Genomic DNA, 15,714 nt, shown 5'->3' with positions numbered 1-15,714 from the left:
GGGAAATTATTCATTGCTACAGTATATATATATTCCGATGTACATAGTAGGACTCTTTTTAATGCCCGTCCACCAAACGTTTACTTTCTAGATTAATTGTTTTTCATTTCCTTTGTTTTGAATTGTCACCAACATTTAAGTTGAAATTAAGGTGAGACAAATCTTCAAAATGAACTTAACTAATACACTTTTCAAGCTGGGCTGAGATAGCTTGGCTATTAGAGTGTTGGGATGATGTCCAAGAGGTTGGGGATTCGATCCCTGCCATCCGAATACTTCTTGTGTAGTAAAAGGTGAGTGGTGCACCTTAAATCTGTCGGGTCATAAAGACCTAACTTTTCCCATAACAAGTCACACTTCTGGGTGTACTGAATTGGAGATTGATCGTTCTCTGATTCAGGTCAAAATTGCGATCTCTGAATGAATAGATACATGAATGAATAGATGCATGAATGAATAGATGTATGAATGGGTCAGCCCTGTAAACAGGTTTTGAGGCGTGTGTGGCTGAAGTCGTATTCATGGCCATCGATGACCCCACTTTAAAAACCAAGAAACGCACCATTTGCCTTAAATTCCCTTGATTTCACCAGGCAAACTTTCTGATCTTGGTAAGTGGCATTAGAAACAGCAACAATTTTTTAAACTTAAATGTTATTTTTAACTCAAAAGTTCACATGTATTCATATATTGCAAGGAGGATATTTAGTTAAGAGTGAATTATTTTCTTTTCATTTGTTAAATATAAAATTTAAAAGAAACTTAGTAGAACAGGGTTGACAGGTATAAACCATGCTTTATACCAAATGTTTTTCTAAAACTCATGCTTGGCTTTTTTAAACAGAAAAAAATGATTTTAAAAACCTAACTTTCTATTATTTATATAAATAATTTAAGATTATATATAACTATATGAAAACCAATAAATTTCTTTAGTTATGAGTCCCACACTCATTTTAATTTCCATATTATTCCAGTAATTCAATTTCCATTTTCTTGATTTAGGTAACTTATCTGCGTTTGTGTTACTTTATATAAACTTAATTGATATGTTAATTTTTTAATGTTTACGCATTATTTCTCGTCTGCAAAAATATATTTATAAAATAAATTGAGTACCTTTAAAAATAGATCATAATTCTCTAAAAGTTCTTAAAATAATGCAGACTATATTGACAGTTTTTAAAATTAATAAATATAGACAGTTATGGGCAGATCAAACGTTTCTCAAATCATTTTAAACAATACATTATACTTACTACAAACAAAGGCATAAATGAGAATGATTTCTGAATTTTGTATTTTATTTTTCAGTAAGTATTTTGAATTTTTTTTACTGTTACCAGTGTGAGCAAATTTTTATTTTATGTATGCGGTATAATATTATTAATGAGTCTAATATTTTCCAAATATAATGCCAATATTTAAAGAGCGTGATTGAAAAATATTGAAAAATATTTAAAATTCATATAAAATATATTAACAATGTATCTTATTTTGCATAAAGCTGCATTATTTATAAGCATTGTTATGCTTAAAGCTTCAGTGTCATAAAATAAATCTCAAAAAACTTATTTTTATTAAACCATACCTATTACTTCTCTCCTTTATATGTATGTATGACGGCTATTTTACATTTTTGTTTCTTCACATAATTTCGTTCTTTTCAAACAATTTTTCACCTTTCATTTTTTGAAAAGGCCAGATCATTTTATGAAGTAAATTTATATAAATGTAATAAATTGAATACAGATAATTGTTGTTTCTAATGCCACTTGCCAATATCAGAAAACTTGCTTGGTGAAACCAAGCGAATTTAAGGCAGAGGGTGATTTTCTTGTTTTTCAGTGGAGCAATCTATGACCAAGAATACTATTTCAGCCACACACTCGTCACAGCCTGTTTATAGGACGAATCTAATTCATAAATCCATTTATTCATCCAAAGATCTTAATTTTGACCTGAACCAGGGAACGATCAGTCTCCAATTTTGTTCCCCCAGAGGTATAATTTGTCATAAGATCATGGAGGACTTTGTGATCCAACAGATTTAACGTGCATCAGTCACCATTACACGGGGAGTCTTCGGCCTTCGGGGATCGATCTCGTGACCTCTTGGACATGGGCCCAAAGCACTACCAACCAGGCAATTTCGGCCTGTTTACTGCTAATGAATGACATCAAATAATGCTGAAGTAAGAAATTTTCATAAATACTAGCAAACAATTGGTAACTCATTCTTTTAAATGTATTATAAATACAACATTTTGACTTCAAATTTTCATTTGTATTTTAAGTTGAGATGTAAAGCACTAAATAAGCATATTCAAAATCTTCAATTATTCATATTTATCGTGTTAGCATGTTTATGGAAGAAGTAAATGGTATTCTTAAATTGCTAATTGATTAAATAAAAAAATAGTAAAAAATTTCTCATAATACTTTATATGAGCTTAAATATTTTTAATTTAATCCATAAAATAGTATTTTACTCTTTGTTTTTGATAGACCAAAAAAATCGTTTTTTTCCCTCCAGTTTTTGAAATTTCTTTTTTTTGAAAAAATGCCCATCCCTGATTAAGAAATATGACTACTTTCATGTTCAAAATGCTTACTATAATTGAAAAAAAATTTAATCTTGTTTTGAAAATAAAAAATACTCTTCAATTTTTTGAATTAAAATTAATTAATATTTTTCTCACTTTTTTAATTTAATATAAAATAAAAAAAATCGAAATATTTATTTTTTACGAAACAATTATTTGGTGGCAACATTAAAAATAATTAGTAAATTTTTTTAAATAATTCACGTTTTTTAAATCGAAAGAAAAATTAAAATTTTCTTGGCTTAAATACATATTAAATTTCTTTTCTTTTTTAAATTTCTTTACATAAAAAAATAAAACATTTTTAATTTAAAGTAAAAAATTTAAGTTATAATGTGCTTGTTTTACAGTTTAATGTGCTTGTTGAGCAACGCGTCCTTAATGAAAGAGTTTTTTTATTTATTTTAATACTAAGGAAACTAAAATTTGGGGCGTAATATTATACTCCAACCAACCCAGATTTTGATCATGCTCTTTAAATTAAGCTTGGTATCATATGAACAGGAATTTAATATATTCTTACGTTTTTTGCTTTATTTTGTTAGTGGAACGTTTATTCGTGTTAACAACAAGAAAAAAACATTTTTGCTTTATAAGAAACAATATTCCTATGTTTCCCCTACATAATTTGCGTTTTTGATTCCAGTACATTGCAATACATACAAAAAAAAATTATGAGAACATAAAGTAGAAACAAATTAGGTATTAAATTCTTGAAGCCTATATTTTGTGGCAAAAAATATTTGAAAAAGTTTACAGAAAAACTTTTTTTATTATTAACAGTTTTTAAAATTTCTTGTAGATATTTACAGCATTTTTTTTTCAAAACATTAAAACAAAATGTTTTTACCAAAATTTTATAGTCAAACCAGAGTAGTGCACTTAACCCAGAAAATTATGACTTTTCGAGCTATTTTACAAAACTTTTATTAACAGGAATTGTTTTCATTTTTTAAATTTCTTCACTGAAACTACTCATTGCTATACTAAACTGTTCTTTCTTTTATTAGACCAGATAAAGACTTTATCCTGAAAATTATTTATGACTTTTCGATCTATTTTACTGAACTGCTGTTGACATGAATTGTTTTTATTTTTTAAATTTCTTCACTGGGGAAATTATTCATTGCTACAGTAATACTATTTTTCTATATTCAATAGAAATACTATTTTATAGTAATACTATTTTTATTTACTGGGTAAACTATTCATTTTGATAGTAATACTATTCTTTCTTTCATTAGACAAAATAAAGGCTTTATCCTGAAAATATTTGACTTTTCAGTCTATTTTACAGAACTTTTATTGACATGAATTGTTTTTATTTTTTAAATTTCTTCACTGAAACTATTCATTTCTACAGTAATACTTTTTTTTCTATATTCTATAGTAATACTATTCTACAGTAATACTACTTTTTTTTTACTGGGGAAACTATTCATTTTGATAGTAATACTATTCTTTCTTTTATTAGACAAAATAAAGGCTTTATCCTAAAAATATTTGACTTTTCAGTCTATTTTACAGAACTTTTATTGACATGAATTGTTTTTATTTTTTAAATTTCTTCACTGAAACTATTCATTGCTATAGTAATACTATTTTTTCTATATTCTACAGTAATACTATTCTACAGTAATACTATTTTTATTTACTGGGGAAACTATTCATTTTGATAGTAATACTATTCCTTCTTTTATTAGACAAAATAAAGGCTTTATCCTGAAAATATTTGACTTTTCAGTCTATTTTACAGAACTTTTATTGACATTAATTGTTTTTATTTTTTAAATTTCTTCACTGAAACTATTCATTGCTATAGTAATACTATTTTTTCTATATTCTATAGTAATACTATTCTACAGTATTACTATTTTTATTTACTGGGGAGACTATTCATTTTGATAGTAATACTATTCTTTCTTTTATTAGACAAAATAAAGGCTTTATCCTGAGAATTATTCGACTTTTCAATCTATTTTACAGAACTTTTATTAACAGGAATTGTTTTTATTTTTTAAAATTTCTGCACTAAAACTACTCATTACGATAGTAATACTATTCTTTCTTTTACTAGACATCATACATTTTGAATATATTTACTCACTGCTTCCACCAAAAAAAATTAAATTAAAGCGAAAGTGTAGAACGATAAAAAAAAATGCTTTGAAACATCTTAGTTCATTTTTAATAAAGTTTAAAAAAATATAATTATATGCAAATTTTGAAACAAAAACGACATTTTCATACAATAGTTTCCTCCTCTTTGTTTGCTTAAAACTCTTCTAATCTCTCTTTGTTACATTCTAGTTTTTTTAATAATTTTAATTTAAACTAAAAACACTAATTAAACTGAAGTGGTTTTAAACTCTTTCAGCAAAACTTAATTCTAAATAATTATTTTGTAAGTTGCTTGAAATGGGACAAGTATAATAAGTGGTGAAATATTTAATGAAACTTTAAAGTGTAATTAAATTAATTGAAGCAGCCGTTTTCAGTAACAAACAAAATAAAGATTTTATTTTTTCTTCATGCATTAAAATAAACCCTTATTTATTTACTTTTATTTTGAAATGCGTATACTTATTATTAGTTTTTGCACGAAATAAAAAAAATATCACTTTAAATAACTTTCGTTTTAATGACCGGTTTTTCACGAAATAAATGTTGAATATAATGCTAGTAATAAATAAATAAATTTCTATGGCAAATTCGGGTTTTTTTATTTTCAAAATATAGTCTCAAACTGGAAAATATTGTTCTGATAGTTAAAACAGAAAATTGGGCGAAAGTTTGGGACCCTTAATGATAGTTATTTCACCGGATCTCGGTAGTTTTTTTTTAAAGAAAATATAAACATTTTTGCACAAAATTATTAAATAAAATCATCCAAAAATAATTTAAATTGTTTCAATCATTCAATATTTTATTCAATAAAGGGTCGAAAAAGGTCATTAGGTATTAATTATAGGGTATACCGATTTTTATATTGTTTTAAACTATACGATTTTAAATGATGAAATACAAAATTTGTACGAATTTGATCATACAGTTCTGGAGAAATAAAATTTTAAGACATCGTCTTTTTTTTTTTTTTTAAAGTTTTATGACTTACACAATATAACTTATTTCGCCCAAGTTTTGAAAGATTTAAACTAGCATAGTTTAAAATGTAAAAATTTCTATACCTTACTACAGTGAAATCTTCAGGAGAGACCTTCTCTTTTTACGACAACTTTTGGGAGACACGGAATTTTTTGAATAAACTTTATATTGAAGAAAACCCTTAGGAGAGACCATTAAAACCTCTCCCAGCGAAAGAGTAAACGATAAAGGTAACAAAACAAGAAATTTAAGAAAACAAATAAGTAGATTAAAATATAATCAAAATATTTATGTGAGGTTCCTATTTAGAGAGCTCTTTCTGACGATACAACCTCTTGTTGCAATCAGAGAGCACTGAAGACGATGCATTACTTTTAGAAAACAAACATCTCAAACAAGCAAACCTCTTCTTATCTTTCATAGCTAACTAAATTTTATGATATATAATTAAATACAAACTTAAATATAAAATATATTTGTTCATTTATTTAAAATTTATCATTCATAATTGGTATATTTGTTTTTACACATAATTATATCAGTTGGGATAATTTTTATAGATGCTAAATTTTATACATCGATCTGTCTTTTCTAGAGGCCAACAGAAGTGGCGTTTCCGCACCGAGAAACTGACACTGAATAAAATTAAATTTGTTTGGGAAAAGTCATGCACCTTCGATATCAATTTTGAAATCAATGGAGGTAACCTCTGAAAACGACCCATCTCGATCAACGGCTATTTTACTGTGGTCGGTCCCGAGAGGTTTTACTGTGTTTATTTTCAAAGTAGTCTATTCATAGAAATTTTGATTTCGTATTCAATAATTCGACAAAAGCTATTTATGATGATATCTTTTTATTTTGCGCACTATAGGGGAGAGTGGGGTCAATTGTAACAGGGTACGATTGTAACAGAGCAAAAATTTCGAGTGTCGGGTTCTAGATTTGATTCCTAGGTGGCGCACAAGGTGTATTTAATAAATCTACATGTGCACATGTACACACCTGCTGGCAACCATTTTTATGTACTTTTGAAAGAGTTACATCACAAAAGCTATTTTCACGCTACGTAAGTGCTTTTTTTGGTATTAGAATATTATATTGTAAGAAAGTAATTTTATTTAAACAAATAAAAATTATTAACCGAATATGTAAGTGAACACCTTAATTAACATTTCAATAAAAAAAATTAGTTTTGTTAATTAACTAGCATTGTTTTTAACAAATGAAGCTGAAATGGCGTCTTGGGGACAATTGTAACAATAAGTAAAGGGACGATTGTAACAGCTGAAAATAAATAATCTTATGTTTACAAACCATTACTTAACTCTTTAAGAACCACCAATAGTTTCCTATATCATTTATATTATGTTGCATGTGCATTATTTTATTTGTCACCTTTCACAGCATAAATTAAAATTTTTAACCCCTTAAAGTTAAAAGTTTAACCCTTTAGGTCTCTGCTCATTATTATTTTTACTCCTAAAATATCACTACTATTTTGATCAATAAAAAAATATATCACAACTATGATAATATGTATAATTAACTATGTTTTAGTTGAATTTATGAACTGTTACAATTGACCCCGTAAGTGGGGACAATTGTAACAAGTGCACGACTGTCAAAAATTGTTAATAACTAATATAATAACATTTAAAATAAGGTATTTATTTTTTTTCTAGTAGAGGATAGTCTACTTTATTCGTCTGTCAATTAATACTAATAATATATTGGATTTTTTTTAGTTAAAAATAGTTAAGTAAAAAATGTTACAATTGACCCCACTCTCCCCTACATGTTGATGATACAGCTGTTAAAATACTGAGCTGCCATTGTCAACCGAGATACTATATATGCTATTTACTGTATATACTTACAATATCGTGGTGGTTCAGGGGATAGAGCACTCGCTTTCCAATGAGGTTAACCGGGTTCAAATCCCAGCAACGGCAGGTCGATAAGAATTGTGCCCCCCGGCTCTTACCGACCACAGCGCTGACGTAAAACCTCAGTGGTAGACGGATCATGAGTTAGAGTCCTCTTGCTTGCCGTGTTTTCCCTCTCCGTGTAAGGCAAATGCGAGTAAGTTCCATCTAAAAGTCCTTCACAAAAGCAAACTTGCTCTCAATACTTAATCCAAGAGTTCTCTTGTCTTTTGGATTGGGTTCAAAATGAGAAGGTTACGGAGTTGAACATTAGTAGCCGTAAACCCGAAATTGGGTCGACTGTCCTACGACGGTTATAAAATAAAATACTTGCCTGACAATTCAATAGTTTTTAAATAAATTTGATGTCTAACTTCTATTTATATAAAAAAATATGATTAAATACGTTCGAATCAGACTTAAGAGTGACTATTTTTCTTTTCTTTTCGGTAGAGTTTTTTTTTTACTTTTCTGATTGACTTGTTAAAAATGTGTTTTGATATAAAATACGATTGAGCTATTATTTATCTCATTCCTTTTTTTTTCCAGACTGAATTGGCTCCTGTGTGGGGATGATGTTCTGTCATTCCATTTAGTGAATGTGGGCCTTCATTGTACCGTTGTTGTCCTCCTTATGTATTTCTGTAAGGAGGTGATGGCCTGGAAAAGAGATGCATCTATCATTTCCGCACTCATCTTCGCTTCTCACCCCGTCCACACAGAAGCAGTGAGTACATCACTTATATTTAATAACTAATTGAAGGAAATTATTTATAGTATTCGAAATCATAATTTAAATTATAATTAAGAATAATAATAAAATAATAATAAAGTAAAATATTAAGAAATAATAATAAAGTAAAATATTCAAAAATAATAATAAAGTAAAATATTCAAAAATAATAAATTATTACTAAAAGTAATTTTTTGCTTGGAATGATCATTCGATAAACGAATTTTATATTGTGTGCTAATATTTTTCGAATCGTTTTAAAAGTTCTCGAGATACGGCGAAATACACAAAAAATGAAATCAACATTAAACTAGACGCAGTGGCGCGACAGCCCATAGAGGGCCAAGGCCTACTGTGTCCATCTCAGTTTTCTTGACCTTGGGCTCTAGGGTGCAAGAGCAGATGTTCCGGTTAGGCGGTTAGCCGAACGCGGAACCCCCAGTGCTTAGTTCCCAAGCATGCTTGGTACTCATTTATCGACCCACTGAAGGGAGGAAAGGCTGAGTGAACCTCGCCCTGCCCGAGGATCGAACCCCGGACCTGTGGCACGGGAGCACGAAGCGCTACCACTCAGCCACCGGGCGTCAAATCAGCATTCAGGAGTCCAAAATTTGGACCGCTTTCTTGATCAAACTATTCAGATTTCGGCTACCCCCTATATTATTTCGAGGGGGGGCACAAATCTGAATCCATTGGAAAAAAGGGTATGTTATTCAAAGGAAGCATGCTTTTGTGTCTGATTTCGTAACGTAAAAAAATCGTCTGCACTAATTAATTAGCATATTTGGGGAGACCCCTCTCATCATCGAGCGTTATAGGAGTTCTACAAAATTCTTAAAATCTTAATTTTAAATAGATCGTGATTCTGCAATAGATCCAAAATACTCAATACGGAAAATATTAGCAATGACAAACGATGAGAAGTTTTCATGTTTTTCCTCTCTATTTAAGGCAAATACTGGATATTTTCAGTTAGTGCTGGTTAGTTAGTGAATCAAAAAGTCTTACTTGAAGGCTAGTTTGACCCAATGCTTGATAAAGACGTTCCCTTGTCTTTTGGATTGGGTTCGAAATTAAAAGTCGATGGAGTTGAACATTGGTAGCCGTAAACTTAAAATTGAGTCGGCAGTTCAATACCCGTTATAAAATACCTCTGTTAGCAACGTTATCAAAAGAATGCAAAACTTTACAAATTCAAAGCTTGTAGTTAAAAAAAAATTCCTCTGGTTGATTTGTTGAATCAAACTTGCGAGCATTTTACGAAATGTTTAAAATCTTAATTTTAAATAGAGTTTGACGAATTAACAGATCCAAAAACAAAAAAAACTCAATACTGAAAATACAGTCAAACCTCGCTATTATGAACCTTCAAGGGACCGAAATTTCAGTTCACTATAACCGGCACTTTACTATTCCCGTTCAGCAACACAATTTTAATTAATGGTTTCAACCCACCTCCCTTTTATTACACATTATTTAAATGAACGAAAAATAATACGTAGTAACAAAAAATGTGTTAACTTATATTTTTTATTACTCTTCGTCTTGCGCACACAAAAAATTAGCAATTTTAAGCTGATGAGCAATCCTCAACATCAGATAAGGAAACACTTCCCGACTCTCAGATAATTTTTCTTGAATTTATGTAATTCCGCTTTTTAAACCCAGCCATTCGAGCACATATAAGTAGTCTCACCCAATCGCTTGGCAAATTCATCGGCTTTGACTTGAAGAATTTTTCCAAATACTGGAAGATTCTTTGAATGCTGAACCAATTCAATAACGAAGCAAACATGAAAAAAATGCTCGTTGATACATTCCATGCTATGGATGGTTTTAAAAATCGGTATATGTATTTATTTAGAAGCAGAAATTTCAAAATTGTTACAAAAAAATGAAGAAAATCAGTCGAAGACAGGAAAAAGTTCATATTATCCAACTTGTTCTCTTTTTTTTGGGATCACTATATCTACAAAAAATTACATTATACGTATATAGCAAGGCACGGAAGCGAACACTTCTTTCACTATATCCGGGAGTTCACTATAAACTATATTCGCTATAGCTGGTTTTGACTGTATTAGTTACCTCTTATTAGTAAAATAATACGTATGGTTAAAAGCAAAACTTGTAATTAGAGCAGCATTTCTTTGTTTGACTTGGCTAGTCTCACTTGCAAGCATTATGGACTTTTACCTAATTTCTCGAAATCTTTCTCGAATGCATCTATCAATTCTCAATAAAAGCGTATCTTTCAAAACTAACAAAACATTCGAGGAAAATTTTGACGAGGAGGTCAAATATTGAAAGTAGTTTGTTCCAAGAACGAACTCGCACTCTCAAGCTCGCTCTTAAAACAAACCCTCCTTTCTAAACAGGAAAGAAGATCTTGTTTGTTTATCTTCAAAACTGCAGCCCGATTTTAATTAAGATAGTGCCTCTACCCATTAACGTTCTAAGTGACGATAACCCTGTCTTTTAAAAGAGATTCGTAGTTTTGGGGTTCGTAGTTTTAAACCTTGACTCGGGGAGAAGAATGTTCCAAATAGCAAAAGTTTTCACCTCGATCGAAGGAAACGATAATGTCCCCGCCGCCATCGTTTATCTGTTACTCGATAGTATGTCGCCCTTCTTATGGAAATTGAGTTGTAAAGATGCTGAGGATTTGAATGAATTAGAGGTTAATTACCTCGCCAAAACCTAGTGTATGATAAGAGATCTTTTCTTTTTAAGTTGGCGCCAAATCTTATTCTCTGCGGTTGCAGATATTGTTTGTTTTAACAGAGGGGGGGAGGGGGCTGAAAACCATGAATTATTTAAGGGTTAAAGCTATGAATTATGCAAAATTTAAGGCCTCCAGAACACCTGCAATCGGGCATATTGTTCGAAAAGGGAAAAGAGGGGGAGAAAAGAAGATTAACTCTGAATGTATTTTGGCGGCACAATAAGTCTGATAACGTGTGCTTGTGGGGAAAGCCGCCAAGTGAGAAGGGAATTGGAAAGTTGTTCGATGTTGCTTTTGTTCCTTTCGAGTTTTATCAGATGATTTAAGCCAAAAGAGGAGACTTTTAAATAACCTGGTAATTAATTGCGGGTTTTGGCAAAAGGTTCTTCGGAAAATTAACATTTATCTGATTTTAGATAGGTAGTCTTTTCGGATTCTTGTGCCTTTTTAAATATTTATTTCGCTATCATAAATCGAAATTTATAAGTACCAGAGCGCTCGCGTTTGTATGATTGATCGCGCAAACGATTGAAGTCACGGGACATATGCTTTTCAATCAAATTATACCTGGACTTTTGCGTCATCCTTCGAAGACTTTTAAGTTATTTAACTGAAAGAAAAATACTTAAATTTTGAATAATTTACATTGTTTTCTCCTTGGTGTAATCTAGCCTAGTTCTACTACTTTATTTAATATAAGCAGATTGCAATAGTTTCAAAAATTACTGTTTTAATTCTGTGAAAAGTTATATAAATATTCATTGGCATATTGTAGGGGGATTTAGATGGTAGTTAAAGGGTTTATTTAGAATTTGAGAAGACTAAATTGTTTCATGAGAATATGTCTTTTATTTTAAAAATAAATAAAATTCTTCTTTTCTATTTAAATAATATTCTTACAGGTCCTTTTTATCCTGATCTCTTTTCGGACCAGATACCAAAACATTGTTATCTCTTTAAACATATTCCTTTATTTTTCTGATACTAGACAGAGAGGTATTTCTTAGAAATTTCAGCATTATTAATAATTAAATTTTTAAAATCAAACTTTGTTAGTAATACCCCTATTTTTAACAAGTTTGTCATGAATTTTAGTAAATAGAATAACGGACTTGACACATATATGTTTGAAGCAATAAAGAAACAAAATTATTTCAAAAACATATTAAATTTATGTTTGATTTAGATTAGAAACGTAATAAGCTAAATTATGCAGTTCAATAAATAAATATTTTTATGCAACCAATCATGGAAAAGAGAAGACTTACAGGAAATAGGTATTCACCTCTGAAAAACTTTTGCTACGTTAGCCAGCGAAGAAGATTCAAAATGGCTGCTTATAAGCTATTTTTTCTAGTAAATATGTGTTTCCATTCATAAAATCTAATTGCTTAAAAAATGTAAACAAGCATAGTTTTAAAAATGTAATTTTTTTTTTAGTCTAGTTGTTTAAAATTCGCAAACATTTCAGGGCAGCGATATTTAGTAACTACGTTATTTTTTATTAATTGTCTTAAAACCTTTCTTAAAATGTAGTTTAGAACATTGGCCACTAAAATAAAATAAGTTCATAATGTTTAGAAAACGATTCATAGAATTATAATATATTTCATTTTACTTTCAATTACTTTCTTTTTAAATACTTTTTTTTTCTTAAATAACGCTGTTTTTTTACTATTTAGTTTTTTTTTAGCTTCAGGAGGTTTTTGACATTTGTTTGTTATTGAATTATATAAATGTTTCACATGATTTTTCTAATAAACCTTAAAAATAATTTTGATCAAAATTTAGTAACTTACTATTATTTATATATAAAAATAAATATGAAGATATTTTTTCTGCAGGTTTCAAGTGTGGTAGGACGAGCAGATGTGTTATGTTGTGTTTTGTATTTATCTTCACTCATTGCATGCTCCAAGTAAGTATGACGTCATTTATTGTATGAGCTATATATGTATGAGCACGAATATGCAACCAAAAAAATTTCTTTTATTTTCTAACTTTGATTACTTTATTAAGAAATAGTAATAGGTAAATATATAGAATTATGTATGTGTTTTATAACAAATTATCTATCACCATTTCTTCTTTCGGAAAGTGTGACATTCTCTAAACACTTACGACTTACAGGTTTTTTTATGTACTGAATATTAAAAAATATTATTTATAGGCTGATTCAAGGATTTTTACGTAAGCAGTACAAGCATCCATTTTCTAAAAACTTACAACTTAAAGGTTTTTTTATGTACTAAAGATTTTAAAAAAATTATAAAAAGTATTATTTACAGGCTGATTCATGAATTTTTACGTAAGCAGTAAAAACAGCCATTCTCTAAAAACTTACGACTTAAAGGTTTTTTTATGCACTAAAGATTAAAAAAAAATTATGAAAAAGTATTATTTATAGTCTGATTCAAGGATTTTTACGTAAGCAACACAAGTAGAGTTTTTTTTTAAAAACATCTATAAAAGTAATTAAAAACATTGTTAAATGTTCAGTCAAGTTTTAAATACAGTAAAAAGGAATATTTTAATACTTAATAACTATTAATATCTAGTATTTAATTAATATGACTTTTAAATTTGATTTTTTGAAAACCAAGAGCAGGATTAGCTCTTGAATATGGTTAAAAATTCTTGAATTTTAAATGGATATCAGTTCAACTTGCACATTCACAAATATATAATTCGATACAGCAATAATATATGATAGTCAAATATTTAAATTTGAAAAATTGTTTGTTCGTGCAAAACTTTAAATATTTATACCGGATACAGAGATCATATTTAATCTCTTACTGGTGGGCTTCTCTCCCTGCACGCTGACGCCACCCATCCTCCGAAGATAGCAATGGAATCTCATATGGTTTGCTTTCCAAACCATGCTCGCTATAAGTTAAACCCATTTAAAATGTGTTCTTGTGTAAAATCTAAAAAATTTATATTATAAATATATAAATATAAAATTATATAAATAAAATTATTTAAATATTTAAAACTAATGCCTTTTTAAAAAATCAAAATATTTAGTCAATTATGAGTTGTTGAAACAAAATAAAATAAAATTTAAATAAATGACATGCAATAGAAAAACTTAAAAAACCGGGAAAAAAAACAATTAAAACAGAAAAAAAACCATTATTCTTTTACAAAACAATTACTATTAAGGATTCACACAACTTTCTTAAAAACGCACTTGTAATTTTAAGACCTTTGAGCTATCACTATGAGACTATGATCATTATTATTATTATGAAAAAAATTATTGTCATCGAACTTGCTGAAGTATGTATTATTAAAACATTATATAGAAAACTTAAGGGATATGAACTATTCGCTTTTAACCTTTAAATTTTCCCCAATTTATAGCTCAGTTTGTTTCAGTTTTTTGTTGTCCATGCGAGAAAAGAATTTTCATTCGAATATTTGTTAACATTTACGTTTACGCCTTCATGCTCGTGACAGCTTGTGCGCTTGATATTTCAATAGATTTGAATCCCTTGCAGTTAAAATAAGTTATCGAAAATATTTCTGAAGCCGAGTTGATTGACTGTATTAACTAATGTATTGATTTCTTAACTGTAGTAACTGGGTTTTTTGACAGAAAAATAATTTAATTTTCAGATTTCCAAGTTAATTAGAAAAATTAAACGATTTTTTTGCCTTTTATTGAATTACCTTAGTTAATCTGCGCATCTAGATAACCTGTACATTAACTAATATCTTCATTTTAATGGTAACACTTTTAGTAATTTAGTACACAGTGTTACTTTTTACATTTAAAGTAAGTTACAGTTTATTACAGAAGTTTTTTATAATAACTAATAAAAACAATGACGGAAGTTTTTTTTAAAGTAATTTCTTTCCCGCTAAATATCACCAACATAGGATATTACTTTTTGTTTAGCCAAAGCTATTTATGATTTTGTTTGTCTTTTGTCCTCGATTCTCGATTAATTGGTAATTTTCCTACACTTCAATAGCTGAAACAGCAACAAAAAAATCACTTTTTTCCGATGACATTCTTCATTGAATATTGGCTTGATAAATGTATCAATGAAGCGAAACATATTAAATGGTCTAATCCTTCAACAACAACAAAAAAATCCACTTCGCTTTATTGTTCTAATCTAAGAATAAGTTCTTAAGCACTGTTTTGTTATATTGTTCATCAAAAAAGTTTCGGGGCAAATTTTGTAACTTTGCCTCTAAGTAATTAAGGTAAGTTCTCCACTGGACTTGGTTTCAAAATGGCGAACCGGAAGAATTAGTGAAGGCGCCTTCCACTAGATAATTAACTCCTCCACCACGGAGCGGAGTTGAGTTGGAAAAATCAATTTACCGTTTAGTTTTAACAGAGTGGAAGTTGAAGTGAAAGTTTCTTCCCCCATTTCAGTATTTTGTTTTTATCTTTAGCTTTTTGTTTGAAAAGTTTTCTAGCTGTGGTGAAAACTTTTTCCCTCTTCTGAGTTATTGAAGGTGTTATCTCGGTCAATTTCATTTTCACTTCTTTTAAGTTTTGGGGGGCCGAAAAGAAGTAAAGAAAAAGAAAGCTTTGGACCAAAAAATGTATTTTCGATGTTAATTTTTTTCTTTCTTCGAGAAATTCAATTACGA

At 29.1% G+C, this 15,714-nt stretch overlaps 1 protein-coding gene across 1 annotated transcript in view; it reads left to right on the top strand.

The window, feature by feature from the left end:
* LOC107445955 (protein O-mannosyl-transferase TMTC1) overlaps window positions 1–15,714 on the top strand; it is a 364,666-nt gene that overhangs the window by 194,050 nt on the left and 154,902 nt on the right. The window contains exons 2-3 of the mRNA XM_071187075.1: window positions 8,189–8,366; window positions 12,942–13,015. Coding sequence (XP_071043176.1) covers window positions 8,189–8,366; window positions 12,942–13,015 — 252 coding nt within the window. The remainder of the gene's footprint in view (window positions 1–8,188; window positions 8,367–12,941; window positions 13,016–15,714) is intronic.

Source organism: Parasteatoda tepidariorum, chromosome 10 (genome assembly GCF_043381705.1).
Source record: "Parasteatoda tepidariorum isolate YZ-2023 chromosome 10, CAS_Ptep_4.0, whole genome shotgun sequence".
Taxonomy (NCBI): domain Eukaryota; kingdom Metazoa; phylum Arthropoda; class Arachnida; order Araneae; family Theridiidae; genus Parasteatoda; species Parasteatoda tepidariorum.
Note: the sequence above shows the minus strand (reverse complement) of the source record. Positions and strands in the feature narration are given on the sequence as shown.